This window comes from Hermetia illucens, chromosome 5, assembly GCF_905115235.1.
Source record: "Hermetia illucens chromosome 5, iHerIll2.2.curated.20191125, whole genome shotgun sequence".
NCBI lineage: Eukaryota > Metazoa > Arthropoda > Insecta > Diptera > Stratiomyidae > Hermetia > Hermetia illucens.
In genome coordinates this window covers 71,452,660-71,472,660 of record NC_051853.1, presented here as the reverse complement: position 1 = coordinate 71,472,660, position 20,001 = coordinate 71,452,660, and the positions used below count along the sequence as shown (strand labels likewise).

The window sequence follows — 20,001 nt, the reverse complement described above, 5'->3', positions numbered from 1 at the left end:
AAAAATGGATTTGCAATGAGCGGGATTCGAAGCTTGGGGACGTTGAATTGAATAATTGTCATCATCAATGGTACAACAACTGGTATCCGGTGTAGGCCTACTTTAATAAGGAATTCCAGACATCCTGGTTTTGCGCGGAGGTCCGCCAATTCGAATTTGATTAATAGTGATGCAAATTCTAACGCCGTTGTATTTTATCAATTAAAATTGGAGTTAAAGTTTAAAAAATGTGATGAATGATCCTCACAATTTAAACCTGACTCCAAAGAAACTGGATTCCGTCGGACGATGGCAATCCACTTCTTCCGAAAATCTCCTTTCGGGACAGAAAAAAAAGGTTTCTGTCGGGTTTTGTGGAATTATTTGTGCAGCAAGGCACGAAACAATATTTCACCGTCTTCTTTAGCATTTCACGCGGAAATTAATTTTGACATTCATCCTCAACAAGAAATAATTTCGAGAGTTTCATATTTTTATGAGTAACTACCAGTTGCCGGACTACGGAAGCTTTTGGCTCTAGTATTGAAGTCACACAAAATGGCGCCCGCTTTTTAGTTTGCTTGAATCTGGTTGAAATTTAAAATGCTGATAATGCCAAAAACAAATTTTTTTTTCAAAAAAGGTCTTTGAGGGATTTGTTAGATTGTACCATAGGAGTGATTTCCGTTATTAGTAAAAATAAGACGGGGAGTCTATTTTCTCCTTTTCTCGCATTTCAAGAAAGAGCATTTGAGCCCACATAGCCATATTATTGAGAAAAGAAATTCATGCCTCCAATTCGCACATGCAGGCCCTTAAACTCAATACAAGATCGTCTCGCTGCAGACCGTGACTACTTCTGAGGAAATTAGATATTACAGACAGACAGAAAAACATTGAGTCGATTGCAATAAGACTAAAAATATGTCGTCCTTAACAGAATTTTGGAGCCAGCAGTGAAGACTGAGCCCGATCTTTTCGCCAGCACCTTCGACGCATGCCTAAAAGAAGGAATATTCCCTGCTTAGTAAAAAAACGAAAAATTGGTGTTGTTTTCCAAACCCAATACGCCAACTCGAGATCCAGTATCATATCGCCAATTTGCCTGTTAGATGGAATGGGGAAGATGATGGCAAGAATCATCTACACAAAGCTGTTATCTATCCGATCTGTGAGAAATCCAGTATGAGTTTTGGCACGCTCACGTTGGTGGATACAATAACCACGGCAATGAGCTTGGCAAAAGACGTACTGAAGTCTCAACTCAGCCGACTGGACTGAAATTAAAGGCGTATTTTCTGACATAGGTGCTATGATATTTGGCGAGTCTGGTTGATAAATACCTCTCATAGAGAACTTCTTGGAAAGTTGTGCATGCGTCAACAAACATAAGTGATAAACCTGCATCTTTTCCGTAGGTTGAACAAACTCTCAAAAATTGAAAACCGTATGTAAACAGTTTGCAATTTTTCTGGAATCTCAAAGAAAATCAAATGCGTAGTCAGTATTTACTAATGCATAAATATTAATTGTTATAACTCCGCCATGTTATTTACATAGCATGCAGGTCCCAAGCCCAGGTAAAGGAGGAGGTACTCGTACTATCCCCAGTAAAACAAAAATAAAATGCCGAGGTCAGGGAAAGAGATAAATAAATTATAGTTGAAGTTATTTCACTATGCTAAATTCAATCTGATCTCTCTTGGTAACAGGTCCCGCGACAGGTCGACCAAGAAAATGCATCCAATGTCGTTAAAAACAAAAGGATTGTGTTGAAAAATGCTAAGCCCCGGAGAAATACTAGGGCGTTTACCTAAGTCGACACGGCAGGACACATGGACGCGTCCGAACGTAAGTAAATTAGTCCGAGCAAAACAAATACTTGTCTGCACGTTAAATATTGGTACCCTCACTAGAAAGACGGAGAAACTCGCAAGAGTCCTTCGGAAAAGGCGCATTGATATCTGCACTCTAAAGAAAGAAGGTCGCCACAGACCCGTCGACCTGATGCCGAGAAAGATTCCTTCTGACAACTTCTCGATGAAAAGACCTTTAACGTGCTTGCTGATGACTATATCAGCAATACAGGCGACCTTAATGAGCATAAGGGTGAAAAGGCAGACGGCAACAGGTGCCATGGGGGAAAAGGATTTGAAGCAAGCAATGAGGGTGATGAGCGTATAGTCAATTTTGCGGCCACCCATGACCTTGTAATAATCAATACATGGTTCATCAAACGATTGCCCTGTCTTCTCTACATTTTATAATTGAAATAGTAAAACGAAAATCAACTATATTCTCATAAGACGGCGACATTTTACCAACATCACAGACTGCAAAGTCGCACCCTATGTGACCATTGCACATCAACATCGGCCGTTGATTGCTGTCTTACGAATTAAGCCATCGATAAAATAGCGTGAGGAACGCACTGACCCGCCGCGCAATAAGTGTTGATGAATACGTGAGAAGAAAGAAGAAATAATTCCGCTTACGCGATTACCAACCATTACGAATGTAGAAGAATCGTGGCACCAAATTAAAGATAGGATCCACAAAGTGGCCTATGCTACACTTGAAGTCACCAAACTTGGCGTTGGATCGCTTGGAATATCGATGCTCGAATGAATGTTCTTGAAGAGAAACGCCTCTATCATAAGTTTCTCAGATATAAAACGCTGGACAATCGGCAAATTTACAAGAATGCCAACCGGGGAACAAAGAAACCAATCGCTGTTAGCCATCTCAAAGATCTTTACGATAAACTCGATATTCAGGGTGGCGAAAGAGATCTGTATCGACTTGTTGAAAGCCAACATCAACGCATACAGGATATCGAACACTTTTGTTGCGTTAATGATAAGAATGGTATTTTGCTTACCGATCTACGAGTCGAGACGGATAGATGGCGAGAATATTTCGAGCAAATTACAACTGAAAATTTTTTTCATTCTCCACTTCCACAATCATTGCCGATTTAGAAGCCTAACGGCTGCATCCAGATCAGGGGTTTGACAGAACAAAATTGCAAATGATGCAACCCATCACGACGAGCCGATTCCGCTTGTGAACGGGATAAAGGCTAAAGAAAAAGAAGAAAAAGAAATATTGATTGTTATATTATTGCCGTAAATTAAATCGAACTTGTAGAGTTATGGATCTATTCCATTTTTATTAATTGTGCCAGTGGATTAGGCACATATTTTTTTGTTGAAGCTCGTTAATCAAGATATAATTGGTACGGATCGGATTAGGGCCTCAAAGAGAACATCGTCGCAAGGGGGTACTACAGGGCTCGGTACTGGGTCCTTTGGTGTGGAATGTTATGTACATATACTGAAGTGCTTGTTCTTCCCGTCCCAGAAGAGGCTACGTCGACGGAGAAAGTGAAAACGACGGAGAGAAAGCGGGCGCTGACTAGAGAGATGCTAACCCTGACAGATGAGCAAACGGAAGCAATCGTAATAACGAACTGCAGAAAGAAAAACACTTTGAAAGTGGAAGTCGGTAGAGATACGATTGTCTCTAAGCCGAATGTTGCCGGGCCGCACACTGCAGAAGATTGCTTTTAGCTGAAGTGGTACAGTTCATTCTGATTTAGGGGTCGGAGGAGTATTTCTAAGAAAAGTTGATCAAAAGTCGATTTCGAGAATTCTATGAAAGTCCACAATAAACTCTGTGTCTCTAAAGGTTACTGTTACCTGCATAGTTAAATGACAGAGCATTTGAAATTTTTCCCGTGTAAATCATTTGTCTCTGTTTTCGACACCCGTGTTGAAATGTAAAATTCCAAACACCTTTTTGAGTTTATTTGTAGTGAAAATTTGAAACACTCATTACGAATAATGAAGGGGAAGATATGCATTATATTTTATAAAGTTACAGTTCATCTCAGGCGAGAATAAAAAAGCGTGAATCATACATTCAAAAGTATTTTTTATGTAGGTTAGCCCTAGTTAAGTTATAATTCTGTGCGTACGGTAAAGTTAAAGTTCCTTATGTATCCAAGTTTTTCTTTTCGGGGAAAACTTTAACTCAAATTTGTATTTCAGAATCTCAAACTAGGGTAGTTAGCATAACTAGAAAACCACTGTGTAAACTTTTCAAGTAATGTTCGAAAAAGAAAATTGAAGAACAATTTTGTATTTTTAGAAGACAGTCACTAAATGGATTGCTTTAGTGGTCTAAGGACTGTTAAAATTCAATCTAGGCGAAAATGGGCGGACAGTAGCTAGAAGGCACAACGTTTTTTAAGGTAAAACTAGCAATGGTTCAAAATCACCATAAAACTGCTTAACTGAACAATAAAAAGGCAGAAGCGAAACAATATCGAAAAGTATTCTTCACATTCCATTGCAAGCATTAATCTGTTTTATGTACACTGATATCTTGCTAGGCCGGATAGCTCCATACGCTAGGCCGGACAGCCCCATATGCCCAGAACATCATTGGCCCATACCAAAGAGTCTTCACTCCAGGTAAATCAGCAATAGATCAGATTTTCTCCCTACGGTAAGTGATGGAAAAACTGTTGGAATATGGACACCAGTTGCACCATCTATTCATCGACTTTAAAGCCGCTTATGATAGCATAGCCAGGGTGAAACTCTACTCGGCTATGAGAGAATTCGGTATCCCGACGACATTGATAAGAATGACTAGGCTGACCCTGACCAATGTGCGAGGCCAGATAAAAGCAGCAGGATCACTCTCAAGACCATTCGACATCAACAACGCTCTACGACAAGGGGATACCCTATCATGCGTCCTCTTTAACCTGGCCCTGAAAAAAGGGATCCGTGATGCCGAGGCAAATGTAAGAGGTACGATCCTCTTTAAGTTCACCCAACTACTGGCCCATGCTGACGATATCGACATGGGAAGAACGACCCGAGACGTACAAACTGCCTTCATCTAGATCGAGCAGGCGGCATACGGGGCGAGATCTTGGGCTGCACATCAATGAAGGGAAAAGTAGTATATGGTGGCAACGTCAGCACCAAAAACCAATCAACCAACAACATCAAACAGCCCTGGTCAAGCGGGAAGAATAAAGATAGGAGACTACAACTTTGAGACCGTTGATAATTTCTCTTATCTAGGGTCGAAAATCACAACCGATAACAGCTACGATGATGAAATCCGCGCAGCCAACAGAATCTGTTTCAGCTTACAAAAACTGTTTCGCTCGAAACGTCTCACCATAGGGTCAAAGCTCATACTGTACAAGACAATGATCTTGCCAGTCCTCATGTATTTCTCGGAGACTTGGGTTCTTAGCAAGAAGAATTGCGAACTTTTGGCCGCGTTCGAGAGAAGAATCCTCCGAAGAATTTTTGGCCACCTACATGAGGATGGACGATTCCGTAGCCTACATAACGACGAAATCTATGAGTGATACCATGACCGTCCGGTTGTGGATAAAATCCGGCTCAATAGGTTACGGTGGGCGGGTCACTTAATCCGTATAGATGAGGATGATCCCACCCGGAAAGTCTATAAGGACAATATCTATGGTAGAAAAAAAAGACGAGGCAGACCCTGCCTGAGATGGAGCGATGGCGTAGGTCAGGACGCCAGACAGCTTTTAGGGACATCGAATTGGTGGACCTCGGCGCCAAACCGAGTTCTCTGGAGTTCCTTATTAAGGCAGGCCTAGACCGGAAACCGGTTGTTGCACCGTTGATGATGATGATGTAAACTGATATGGTGAGGAAAAAATACGAGGTTATTCCCACTGCCAACAATACCGTCTTACCATGTTATTAATTTCTAAAAAAGGCAAACAAACAGGGGTGCTATCCACGAGAATAACCGATAATATATAGTTAACGAAAATAACCTGCAAGATCTATCGTGATCGATAGATCAGTAGTATCACAATAGAGATTTTATCAAACATGAGGGTGTGATGGCTCGCAATAACAAACATTAAAAAAAAATTTAAAGTAGTACAAATAGTGACGTAACATCTTTCAGAGTTCATTTGTGCCCCTGCAGCTCATATCCAATATTCGTGGCCAAAAGAGGATCATTTGGCAGAATACAGTACCATCCTCTGGAAGACATTACCGGTCAATATCGATCTGCTTTATTCAAGAAACTAAAGATGTCACAAATGAAAAAATCGGCTAGACCAAATAAACAAATTGAGGAAAACTGAAATACCCAAATCGTTTGGCGGAATGCTTCAAATAAAGTGCACATTGGCGTTTACGATGAACGATGCAAAAATTTGCAATGTTGAAACGAAAGCGGTATCAACGATGAGGTACCATATATGCGGGCAAACGTCGAAAGATTTCAATAAATTTAATAACCCGTAGAAGAACCGGATGCCTCATAAATTTGGATATCCATGCTAAACACAAGGATCCGATTCTTTGAATCCTTACTTCATTTATCATATAAAATACCAGTATAGAAATGGCAAAGGATTGGGTAGTTTCTGAGAACGGGTCATTGAAGTAATTGATCTTTTTCATCTTTCAAAACTAAATCTCCAACAAAAAGTCATTTAAAGAGGAAATGGGATTGTTTTCGGGAATTTCAGTGCCGACAATGCACCAAGAGGCTTTTGGGACATGGTACCGCGGTAATTGACAACGCTACACTCCTGATTGTCTAGCTATCAGAAGAGGCAGGCGCGCTTGCCGGCAATATTTTGCAAGAAAGTTTCCGCGGGACATATTAAACAGACTTCTATTCAGTTCTGATCCTTTGCTGAGCAGTACAAGAAAGAAAGTTCAGAAAAAAGGAAACCTTTCTCCAGCGAGACCCTAGACCTATTGCTACCGGAAACATTCGATGGAACTTAAAGTAATAATAAAGACAAGGAAACAACCAGTAAAAGCAATTTTGATTGATGACTGGCTGTTTTCAATTTTTTCCCAATTCCATGTGTGACCCATGTGTTCAAAGACAATATAAAGATTCTAAACTGTTTTTTATTATTTATCAAATCAATGAAATATATAATCATAATATATAATATAATTTTGAATGCCTTTTGAAGCGCAATACTCCGCTGTGCGCCGATTGGCTGTGTGGACAAGGCCCTTGTAAACTTTTAGAGAAGGAAGCATTTGAATTCGGTCAACCGACTGATGGGGCGGTATTGGTGGCGGCGGACATGAACCCAGTCGGCATTCCAGGGGAAGAGATGAATATGCCGCACCATGCAAGACGTATGGAGGGAAACACAGAACGCAACAATTTGGCAAGGTCGGAGACGCATGATCTCTTTTGTATAATTCACTAAATTATGTGACTATATCAGAAGCATCTCGTGAGATTTAGAGTTTCCCCGCATAACACTCTTTATGAACGTTCATTGATAGATGTCGCTGAACTAAATGTAACGTATCGAAAGTATTCAGTACACAATAAGTGTAGAGTGTTTGGAGTAGAAAAGCTTTCATTGTTTCGTTTGCAGTTAAACTGCTTAATTTAATGCTTAACAATAAGGCCATTATTTGAATGCACAGATGAGCGGATTTCAGTTTACTTTACTCTTCAGTGACCTTTCCTAGAAATTTCGGTTGGGAAAGCTAGAAATCGTATTTTAAACCCACACCCTGGACACTTCTGGGGAACTGACACTTAACATTTCTGGTCGTAAATTTGTCTCACCTGCAGGGAACAGCTGTCTGCCGTCAAATTTGTCAAGTTTCTGTTTTGATACGGCAATCGACAAATAGCTCTGGGAAAATATTCGCCAAATATCCCGGAAAGCATTTCTTGTCGGTGAAACTTAGTAGGCGGGATAAGTTTACACCGAATGTCCGCTACATTCATGTGCTTCCGGGAATATGTAATTTGATGCTACCGAGTGTAAAAATAGATGATGGCTGCAGTTTCACAGCATGATCTGTCGCAGTTCACTACAATTGACGAAAGTTCCTTGGAACGACTCGAGGTTAGTAAGAATTCAGGGTCATTGGCAAATGCAGGACCTGCAAGATTTCCTGCACAATTAACTTATTCGTTGCGGAAGGTATTTGTTATGTAAACATTGTTTAAGGTTATGTCCTTTCGATCCTCCGTTCGCTGGAAGGATTCCAGCAGTGCTTTCCCACATCGATGTTAAAATTCGGTTATAGACTTAAGTGGTAGCTTTTTATGAATCCATTTCAGCAGAATCTGTAGGAGTAGAACGTATATATTGAAACAATTAAAACATTTTGGGATATTCTGGTGGTGGTCGTCGTACAATTCCACTATCAGATTTCTGATCCACATAAGGCGATAGGAAGCTATAGTTTCTTAACATTTGCAAAGCAAAATTGAACCAGCAGCAATCCTTTAAAATAAAGATGGATCCAATGAATATGGGCGTGTTTTACGTAGCTCTTTCACACATTGGGAGCAAGAGTTAATTGGTGTTCCAGTTTATGTATCAGAGTCGCAAGTAGAGAAGCTGACCTTGGGGTTAATTTGCAAAACTAATCGTTAAAGTCTACTCCGGTTCCATCCAGTTCGTGGGGAGTCTTTCCTATATTCTGGTATTCTTATCATCGACTTTATCAAGATGCGATAATCTCCAATTTTGAAGTTAATTGCGTTGTGGTTTTCAGTGGCAAACCAGACCGGATCCATGACTTGTATTTAAAAGTGTTGTAAACTGCATCCTTTCCTCTAGCAAAACAATACGTGGGTTGCTGCTGGACTCGCAAAATTACCATTCGGACTGCGAGAAATAATTTTGCCTTTCTGGATGACAAAGTAAACAGCTTACAACCTAAAATTATAGATGTCCAGATCCCACGGCAAAATTATAAGATTGGCGCCAGTTGTTATTAAAATTCACTTTCCAGTCATCGTCCTTTCTATAATAATAAAAGAATAAAAGATTTTTTTCCGCAATGTACAACAAGTTCAACTGAACAGAAAATCTTTACTTAAGCTAGTGAAAAAATTGGGGGACCAGCTCCCTAATTCAAATTCCATATTAGTATCTTCTGGGTATATCATGCCCTTTCGGCTCAATTTCTCAACCATGTAGGTTGCAAACTATTTAAAATAGTTTGACCGAGAGCTGATTCAATTTAACTAAATCCGTTTTTACAGGGGTTGCAGTCTACTTAGCTCGAAAGTTCTTATCACTATTATTAACGGAGATAAATTGGTATCGTCGGAATGTTCAGGCCAAGAAATTTTCGGTTCAAAAACTAATTACAAATTATTAAAATTTAAATATACAGTTCCTGACCAAAAAATTACAAACACTTGTAAATTTCATCATTTCCTGCATTTGTTTTTGTCCTTTTTTCTTGGGTAGGTTCGTAGCCTGATACTGTTTATTGGTCGGAGTTATCTGATTAGTTTACGGTAACAAAACGAAGAGCTGATCCTATTTCCTAGTTAGAAAATATAAAAAGACGGGTCAAAGGTGGGAGAGGTGCCAATTGTTAATGTGCTTCAAGTTAATTAACATTGGTCCTTGAGTGCCTTAATTGAAAAATAGATATTAGTTTTGTTTCGATTTTAAAGTTTTGTGGAAGTAAATAATGAAATGCTGCGTGGGTAGTGAGTGTATTTGTGAACATTATTACGGCAAAGGAAAAAATAATTTTGGTGCAGATTTTGTAATGGGACGAAAAATTGATACCTCCAATGAAAAAAAGTGCAATTTTTGCGTTGCTGAAATAAAGAATCACTTAATAATAGGTCGTCTTCAGAGAGTTGCACCTTATGTAATGATCCAGATCTGCAAAAAAAATAAGGCAAAATTCATCTGTGATTTCTTCAAAACGGGTTAATTGTGGACAAAAAAGGAGACCAGGTCTAGGCCAGAAATGAAAATTGGATTCGTTAAGGAATATTCAAAATTCTTCGTAGAATATTGGGAAAAGATAAATATTGACATTCGTTCAGAATCATTAAAAAGCGTTCATGTTAATGCTTTTACCCAATGTTATTCAGTATTTTCAGGTAGTGTTTTCTGACGTATCGATGTTTGTCAGAAGGCATATGAGAGAGAAGTCGGATGAGTCCTTCAATGAAAAATCCGTTAAGGATCCGCTATCTGTAATGGTATGGGGAGCTTCCACCGTTAATGGGCCACGACCTATTTATTTCGTCTAGAAAACGGTGAGAAAGGACCAATATAAGAGAAAAATTGAGCCCGGGGCGCCACACTTTATTGAAATCGGATTTAAGACATCTTTGTTTATCTTTATGCAAGATGGCGCCACACTGCGAAAGTCCATAAAAGGAATCACATTAGAGGAAAATATTCCTTTACTTCCATGGCCAGGAAATTCGCCTGATTTAAACCCAATAAAAAATGTGTGGAATAAAGAGGCTACGTTACAGAGAACACAACACTAATCAATAAATTTTAATGGAAAATATTTTTAAAAAAAATTACGCGAAGCACTTGTGATAAAAGAATGTAACTTGATGCAAAGCAAAGGGTGACAATACTAAAAATTAATATAATAAAAAATAATGATAAATAATAAAAAAAGCCGTGATATTCGAATTGAATTTGGATTAGACAAGTGTCGAATTCAAGCAATCCGTTAAGATCATCACAAGCCGTATGCCGGTTATGGCATTGGTAATTTCCAACTCCGAACTATGACCAAGGCAGACTTCTACAAATACCTAGGAATTCCGCAAGGAGTACATGCTCGAGTTGGTGGTCTGAAGGATGCTCTGCTGTTCAAATGCCTGCGACGTATAAAGCTGGTGGTAAAATCGGGGAAGAATAAAATAAACGCATTGAATTATCTATCCCTTCACTGGCTTTTGCATTCAAAATGTTGCCGTGGACGAAAACCGATCTGTGGTGACGTGGCGGCACAATATCATCGCCGAGTCGACGCGCTGCGCGCTTATTTTTACAGGAAAAAGCAGGTGAGTCCCTTGCATGCGGCTGTTTGTAAAGCAGGCTTTGGGCTGACTTAACTTGAAGGGTCGATCTTTCAACCTCTGAGTGGGGTGAAGTCAGACAAAGACCAGATCGATGAATGGAAGTCGAAGGCAATGCACGGTAAACGCGTGAATTATCTTTGGCAGCCATTTGTCAAACCGATGGCTGTGTGCTGGGGAGCTCTTTGCTAAGACAGAGGGATTTACTTGTACCTTTCAGGACGGCGTGGTCACCACCCGAACTTATAAAAAGCCAATAATGAAAGAGCGGGTGAAGAACGACGAGTGCAGAATCTATAGCTCGGTGTTAGAGATGTTGGATCATCTCATTTCTGGCTGCACTGAATGGCACCGGTGCAATACACGAACAGGCATCGCGTTGTGTGTAAGGTGATTCATCAAAACCATGCATACAAGCATGGGCCAATCATGGGAACATGTCTGGTTTACCACATCGGCTGCGGCTCATCAACCAGTTAGCGCAGTCGGTCGGTTCTATTGAAGTTGCATCTTTCTTGATAATATGGAGAAGATATGCTGCTCACCCGCATTGGAAAGAACGCTCCTCACAAACACCTTAATTTTAGAAAAAACTTCAGCCGTATTTAGTGAGGTATTTGACGTTAAACCTGAGTTCATCCATTTTCTCTGTAATGGAGTAACTTTTACAGGAAGAACAACTGGAAAAGTCTGAATTTGAAATGGAAAGTTCTGAAATCAGTTTGGAAGAGTCTGAAGTTAATTTGGAAAGATGTGAAATTAGTTTGGAAAATAGAGAAAAATAACGGTAGATCTTATGTTATTCTGATAATAGCTACAAGCTTCACCGGGATGGCCCTCCTGCATAGTGCATTCCAGATTCATTCCTTCTTAATGCTGTCGAAAGCTTTCTTAAAAGCTATAAGAAGCAGGCGAGTCGGTGATCTAAACTTCACACAACAATTATAAGGCTGCTAATGTGGTCGATACAGAAGAATACAGAGTTGAAATTAACCTGCGTAATATTGATCAGGCTTTCGATTGTCCCTTGATGCCTTCTAGGTTGATTTTAGTTAATGTTTTCCTGACAATAGGAAGTACTCAAACCCCTCTCCTGTTGTCACCCTCTAGACGGTTGTCTTTCTTCGGAATTTTAATGGTTATCTCATTCCACTCTTGGGTCTTATAAAGTCATTTTGGGACTAAAGCAAGCAACCCATCATGGTCACAATTTCACCTTTAGGAAGCCTCTTACTACTACTTAATACTTTATTGCTCACTTGCACTGCTCTTTAACCCGTACCAAAAAGAAATATTCGCAAATGGATCGCCATCGCCTGACAAAATTCAGTTTCTCTGGAATCAGGTTTAAATTTTGAGGATCATTTGAATGTGAGTTGAACTCCAATTTTAATTTATAATATGCGACTTTAGAAGAATTTTGTGTCATTAGTATTCGAATCTCTTGGCCGCGTTCGAGAGAAGAATCCTCCGAAGAATTTTTGGCCCCCTACATGAGGATGGACGATTCCGTAGCCTACACAATGACGAAATCTATGATCGATACCATGACCGTCCGGTTGTGGATAAAATCCGGCTCAATAGGTTACGGTGGGCGGGTCACTTAATCCGTATGGATGAAGATGATCCCACCCGGAAAGTCTATAAGGGCAATATCTATGGTAGGAAAAGAAGACGAGGCAGACCCTGCCTAAGATGGAGCGATGGCGTGGGCCAGGACGCCAGACAGCTTTTAGGGATATCGAATTGGTGGACCTCGGCGCAAAACCGGGATGTCTGGAGTTCCTTATTAAGGCAGGCCTAGACCGGATACCGGTTGTTGCGCCGTTGATGATGATGATGAGTATTCGAATCCAAATCAAGATCTTATTCCCTCCCTAAAGATCAAGTGTCCGGATAGCTGAGTGGTTAGAGCGCAAGGCTGTCGTACGGAAGGTCGCGGTTCAAATCTCACTGGTAGCAGTGGAATTTGTATCGTGATTTGACGTCGGATACCAGTCGATTCAGCTGTGAATGAGTACCTGAGTCCAATCAGGGTAATAATCTCGGGCGAGCGCAATGCTGACCACATTGCCTCCTAGTGTACCGTTACGGTCTTGAATGAAGTGCTCTAACACACTTCAAGGCCCTGATCCAACATGGATTGTTGCGCCAACGATTATTATTAAAGATCAAGGAACGATTAAAGTTCAGGAATAATTACAGAAAGTCGCCATATTTTCAAGGTAAATTTATGCAGATAGTTTTTCTATATTGACGGACGCAAAATGTTATACCAATCTGTCCAGTATCTTGAAATTGAAAGATGGACGCTATGGCATCTTCTACTTTACGGCTAAACCTTCATCAGTGAACGAACAATCAAACGAATATGTATTCTACTTCTCAAGTAATCTCAATAAATTACCTTTCAGGTGGTCGGTCGTGGAACATTTGGCACAGTATACAAGGCACGCATGCATGATAAGACAGTCGCTGTGAAATCTTATGATGCCGAATCAGAATTCAAAGCATTTACTGTTGAAGTAATTATTTCTATAATTTTAAAAAGAAATTATATTATCGGAAACATAATTTAGGTTCGACAGCTATCACGCGTCAATCATCCAAACATTATAAAATTATATGGAGCATGTGCATCGGAGCAACCATGTCTCGTAATGGAATACGCTGAAAATGGTTCGCTTCATCGAATGCTCCATGGCAAACCAAAGATTAAATATTCTGCATCGCATGCCATGAGCTGGGCACGCCAATGTGCTGAGGTGAGTATGATATTTGAGAACTTTCAAATACAGAATAGATTTAATAACTGGAACAAACAGGGTACAGCGTACTTACATGCAATGACACCTAAACCCTTAATTCATCGTGATCTTAAACCGCCAAATTTATTACTAGTCAATTCAGGGAGAACACTTAAAATATGTGATTTTGGCACAGTAGTTGACAAATCGACATTGATGACTAACAATAAGGGAAGTGCAGCATGGATGGCACCTGAAGTTTTTGAAGGCTATTCATACACTGAGAAGTGCGATGTGTTCAGCTGGGCTATAATTTTATGGGAGGTTATTGCTCGACGACAGCCATATAAGGAATTCGGAATTGCTTATTCAATAATGTGGCGAGTTCATATGGGTAACGCTTGTAGATTTTAGATCCTCATTCAGAAGATTATACCAAATAATTCTATCACTGCAGGAGACCGTCCACCAGCTATTAAGAATTGTCCTAAGCCTATTCATAAACTTATGACTACTTGTTGGGATTCAACACCATCAAATCGTCCTTCGATGGAAGAAGTTGTAACAATAATGAACGCGCTTTGCAGTTTTTTTCCCAATGCTGATGAACCCATTGACTTCAAAAAATTCGAGGTAAGTTGGATTTTGAAAGTCAGATAATAGTCTGTAAAATTCTCTTTCGTACCTTCTTAACTGAATAATATTTCAGGAGGATATAAGTACTTCTGAAACAACAATGCCATATACAACTAGTACTGAACAGGCTGATGACACCGAAAATGGATTAACGAACTTCAATGAGTCTTCCAGTTTTGGTTTAACGGGTTCGTACAGTACAGAGAGAGAAAAAGATATACGGAATGGCATGCTCAATTCACAGAATGTGAATTTCGAGCCGCTTTCAGTGGAGGTTAATCCGGTATATTAAAAACGACTTTGTAAATTCATATGTTTGCTAAACAATGATTTTTCATTATTAGAGAGCCTGGGACTTGAATATGGACGAGTTACAACGAGCATTGCACGATATACGTAAGTAATATTGTTCTTCATTTGAGATATTGAGAAGAAATTTATCTGAGGTCTCTTCATAAATTAATTTAATAGACATCTAAATTCATTGCAAATAACATTTGCATATAATTTTAGGTTAGGATTAATTTGAAAAGGCCTTTTATAGGGAAAATCTTTTAAGTAAAATTTTTAATAAATTAATTGGTTTATTTCGCGATCACAGAATTCGATTCTAGCACCTGAAGTACCATATATGATGTGGGAAAATAAAGTTTAGTTTATCCTTAGGGTTTTTCAAGTTATTCGGATACTTCGAAACGATTTTGTGTAATTAGTTCTGGTCTTTCTTGATTGCTCCATATTTAAAGAAGTAACCTACAAAACATTACATCAATCAAGTCAAGCGATGACGGCTTTACGGTTTCTTACCAGGGCAGAGGCAAATCGTCAGACGCTGCCTCACCTCTGCCCTGGGAGCAGCGTAACCGTAGCGGCTCGCAGATGTTGAGTGCTCCGGTCCAACATTAAGTTGATGCGGACTTAGGGCCCCATCATTCTCAAAACGAATTATATCAATGTTTTAAAAAAAAATAGAGAATTCGGTTAAATTTAAGTAAATTTCCATGAGTGACCGTATGAAACGATGTTATGTGATCTTTCGTTGGCCAAAACATCGTTAGAAAGGCATTTCTTCGTTGGTCTCAAATTTGTCAAAGCTTGACATAAACTGCGATTTCATCACTGAAAGAATGATTAAGAAAAACTTCAAGAACCTCCTTCGAGCCCATTGTTAAATTTCACGATCAGGACTAAACATTTAAACAGATTTTAAATGTTCGAGTTAAACAAAACTTTACTAATCCAGGCTGCAAAGTGAAAGTGTTTCTTTCATGAACATTTAAATACATGCGATGTCTTTGGTTAATTTAGGCAGATATGTTTCTATTTTCGTCATCAAATAAGTCCAAAATTTAATTATTTTTCTTTTCTGTGGTTTTCCTTTTTCCCATTTACACACGACAACATGGGTTTGGCTGTCTTTACTAATAAAAACCCGTAGTTTCTCCTGCTAGAAAATATTTATTTAATGTATGTATGCAGCTAGGTACTAAAGAAAGAAGTAGGTAACTCCCAAAATCCGTGCATATGTGAAGTAATTTTGATAGGAAGAGATAAAGAAAAACAAAACTACAAGCACCAGAAATGTTCATCAGTTGTTAATTTCGACTAAAACTACTATATTGGTCGAAGTGATCTATTCACCAGATTTTGCCCCCTGGGGACCCGTTGTTTTCCTCAGATGTTACACCGTTACCGCAACAATATTTAATAAGAGGAAAACGGCTTGAGTGAAACTGAATTTAAAAGAATAAGGAGAACAATTTCGCGCTTTTCATATGCAATCCAACGACATAAGTGAATGACAACAATCTCCAACAAGCCTTTAATTTTCGTGATCAGATGTGGTAAGCAAACAACCTTTTTACGGACGGATCATCAACACAATTACATTCCACACCGGCTCGTCAGAATAAAACATTCAAAATAATGAGCTTTCGTGAATTCCTATCCAAGGGGCCTAACTACTCCCATAAAAGAGTTTCCCAACTTATAGGGTTAGTACCAATCTGTGCCAACTGCCTGCCTAATGCATTATCGACTTTGGGTATAAGCACTCAACTAGAAAAAGCACAACTCCACGCTGAACTCAGAATAAATTTCCCTACCATCTCAGATATAAAATGACAACCCGATTAGAATGGAATATCAGGAACCGGCAGTACTCCTAGAATTCCACTAATACAAACCCCCCTCTGTCGAAAGCTATGCTAACTGGCAGATTAGGCGGCTACCAAAAAAACCAACTTTAGTTTTTCGAGCAAAAAACGTCTATTAGTAGAAATATAAATTAACTGAGCAATCAACACCAACTCATGTGCAGACGAATCGTTTTCAATGCCAGAAAGAACTACTTACTAGGCGTGAGTACTTCGTCAACGTTTGGATAGTTTAACCTGGCAATTCTGGATTTTCAATATAAAAACCATTTAAGACGTTTGGACTAGATAAAGCAGTACTTTAAGGACCAAAAATAGGTTACAGCTAATTCGAGGTATTCATCCCGATTAAGCTGATGACATCTGTTTACTCTCTCACTGAGTCGTTGAGATTGGCCAAATGGCTCTGGAATTTGAGAAGGAGACAGGCTGAGTTCATCTGAAGATAAACATCAACAAAATCAAAGTGTTCAGTTTGATTAGTCATCCAACTCTTCCTATGTGAATTATTGTGCAGAACATTGAAGGGTTTTATATCTAGTGAATGTTCTTTCTGCTGACGGCGATACTAATCTTGATGTAGCAACAGTGCTGAATCCGCACTTCACCGTTTCGTCCAAAAAGTAACTACCTCAAAGCGAACATCTATTGGGGCAGTTCCTCGTACGCTACCACCATATGAGGAAGTGATCACCACAGTTATTTCTGGTTATGTAATCTTGGGATGAGCTGAAGCAGTTGCTAGGAACCCGCCGCGGCTGCACGCGGGTATAGTTAATGGACTATGGTTCACAAAAAATCAGTAATTTTTTTGTAAAAAAATGAATAAACGATATTTTTCCAATCTTTATTAATCCTTATCAGTTTGTGTTTTTTTGACATAATTTCCATTGATTTCAATGCCTTTCAAGTCTGTAGATTCAAAACATTCCTTGAAATCGTATCGTAACTTATGAATTTCGACTTTGACTGCATTTATAATTTACTCATTAGCACTAAAGCGTCTTCCTCTCAGTTTTTTTATTTCCGGGACTAACCAGAAATCGCACGGTGCTAGATCAGGGAAATATTGAGCTAGATGAATTTCTTTCATGTCTGAGAGTGCAACAAAATAATTGGCTTTTTAGCACTGTTAATTGGTGCATTGGCGTGGAGTGAAAAGCAGTGTCGGCGTTCCTTTTTTGGTAAGTGTGGTAAGCACGCTTTTGTGTGTCATTTACTGTTTGACCAGTTTCGGCCCTGAAGAAATAAATTTTTGTTATTGACTTTGCTTGCCTTGCCTTAATGGGCGGATTCGCTCGTTCTAGGTTCCGTATCATGGACTGCTATTTGATTTCCGGATCATGCTTATAGAACCAAGCTTCGTCATCTGAAACAATTCTGTAGAAGATGCTAGCAAAATGAGCGCGTGCCTCTTTTTGAGCGTCATTTAAGACGCATAGAACCCACTAACAAGATTTTCTCGTGTATCCCTGATGGTATTCAAATACTCGTGATACAGCCATGACGTTCAGGATCAGCTCATTAGCAATAATTTCTTGAGTTCCTCTGGGATTTTCGTCTATTTTAGGTTTCACCACTTCATCAATTCAAGTCTGGATCTTCCAAGTCACTTTGATACAGTTTTTAGTAAGGGTCCAGCCCATATCCATTTTGGCACAGTTTTCATTGAACGTTCGCCTCATTCATGAAAAATTTGCAATGGCTTCAGCTGACGTCCAAAGCCGTAGAAAATAACACATCGAGCATTTTCAAACGTGCGTTTGTTGATCTTCATTCTCACTGATCTTCAAGGAATTTGGCACACAATATCGCTAAACTATGACCAACAACTTACAATCTTTTAAGTTACCCTAACTATAATAAAAATGAAAGTATCAATTTACCGAACTTTTGTTATTTCCCCGTATATGAAGACGAATGGAACGCGAAAAATATAAGTAATTGGAGTGAAAATTTTAGAAAACGTATACCCGTGACGGTTTGAAATAAATAACATACTTTTGTGCTCTTCCCTAAAAAGATGTTGCACACAAAAAAACGGACCTTATCGTCCTGACAACTTTCAAGTATCCATCCTTCCTAGGACCATATTCACTCTATGTACTTCTTTGGGCCCATGCTGGTTTGGATTCCTCTTTTTTATCATCACCCTCACATATATAGATTCTTTCAGTCAAATTCGAACTTTTTTTTAAACAATTTAACATTTTCGCCAAACATTGCTTTTGCGAGCAATATGACTGAATAGGGAGCGATAAAATTCGAAGGTGACCTAGGATATCAAGAATAATCATAATAGTGCAAGAAAACGACATTTATATTTAAAAATAAGAACATTAACAAAAATTTAAAATTGTCAAGTTAATCCTCCACCATTAGACGAACCCCTCCCCTCCTCTGCAAAATAATGCTGTTAATCGCAGGCGTGGGAATTCACAGTTCTAAGGATCGAACTATAAAGCCGTCAAGGTTGGCTTTCTAGTACCTCCCATGCTTTCTCCGTGTCAGTCCAGAGTTCCTCAGCCACAAGTTTCTGTCTTTCACAGGAAGTTTATTCGGAAACAGCTACACCTATTGGCATGGAGTTCGGTGTCGCGTAGCTTATGAATGACCTGATGTTCTATTAAAATTAAGAAGAAAATGGCTTGTTCGAAATTGTTTCTTTGAATATAATCATTTGGGGTGGTTTTTTATCATTTGTTAGAGAAGATAGAGGATCATAGAGACGTATATAAAGTGGAAAATATCTCACATTTAGGAATCTAGGAATTCGCCATTAAAAGCTTGCCATGGCGTAGCGTATGAAGTTCGCCTACACGCAATGATTGACGGTTTGTTGAAATACGTTTTAGCTCTCTCCACGATTTTCCGAGGAATTCGTACTCTGTCTTCACTTTACTACGCCATGTAATTCTAGTATGGGTTCCATTATAGGGCACATCCGGTAATGCAGTTGTCGGCATTTCCTCACGTGTGCCCTATCAGCTTCAAGCTTCACAACTTCAACATGAAGTTAGTGTTGAGATAGTTGCATTACCAGATTTAATGCTGATAATGCATCGATCTACATCAAGTTCGTCATTGGCGGCTTCAAAGATATAGAAATTGTTGGACCTCTTGAATACTCTGCCCATTAATGCAAATTGGAAGGTTGCAGTGATCAATCAGACTAAGAACCTTGGTTTTGTTAGTGTTTATCTTCAGCCCAGCTGGCTCAAATCTAGAGTCATTTGGTCAAGACCCACGATTCGATCAGAGAGCAGGTAAATGTTATCAGCGTAGTCGAGGTGTTTGAGGAAAGGTGACGTTATCCACTCGACCATCTACCAAAATGATTAATATTATAATCTCGTCACATTTCCGGAATTCCCTGAAAACTTTAAGTTTATTCCTGGAACCTAATTTGATCAGCATAAAACATAAAAAGAACAACATTGAGAAATTTAGTGGAAATTCTTCTAATTTAAACAAACGTTTTGTTTATTGTTATTAGTGTAGCCACCGAATTGGTTTTTTTCCACAAACAATATTTGTACGATTCATATGGTTCAGTTTAAGATTTATTACAATGAATGGTAAAGTTTAGTTTTAATTAATCGTTT

At 39.2% G+C, this 20,001-nt stretch overlaps 1 protein-coding gene across 1 annotated transcript in view; it reads left to right on the top strand.

Annotated features, from left to right (window-relative positions):
- The first annotated feature begins 7,621 nt into the window (after window positions 1-7,621).
- The window catches only part of LOC119657657 (mitogen-activated protein kinase kinase kinase 7), a 56,190-nt gene continuing 43,810 nt past the window's right edge, over window positions 7,622-20,001 (top strand). The window contains exons 1-7 of the mRNA XM_038064681.1: window positions 7,622-7,897; window positions 13,272-13,382; window positions 13,437-13,622; window positions 13,683-13,998; window positions 14,062-14,237; window positions 14,314-14,523; window positions 14,585-14,636. Coding sequence (XP_037920609.1) covers window positions 7,823-7,897; window positions 13,272-13,382; window positions 13,437-13,622; window positions 13,683-13,998; window positions 14,062-14,237; window positions 14,314-14,523; window positions 14,585-14,636 — 1,126 coding nt within the window. The 5' untranslated portion in view covers window positions 7,622-7,822. The remainder of the gene's footprint in view (window positions 7,898-13,271; window positions 13,383-13,436; window positions 13,623-13,682; window positions 13,999-14,061; window positions 14,238-14,313; window positions 14,524-14,584; window positions 14,637-20,001) is intronic.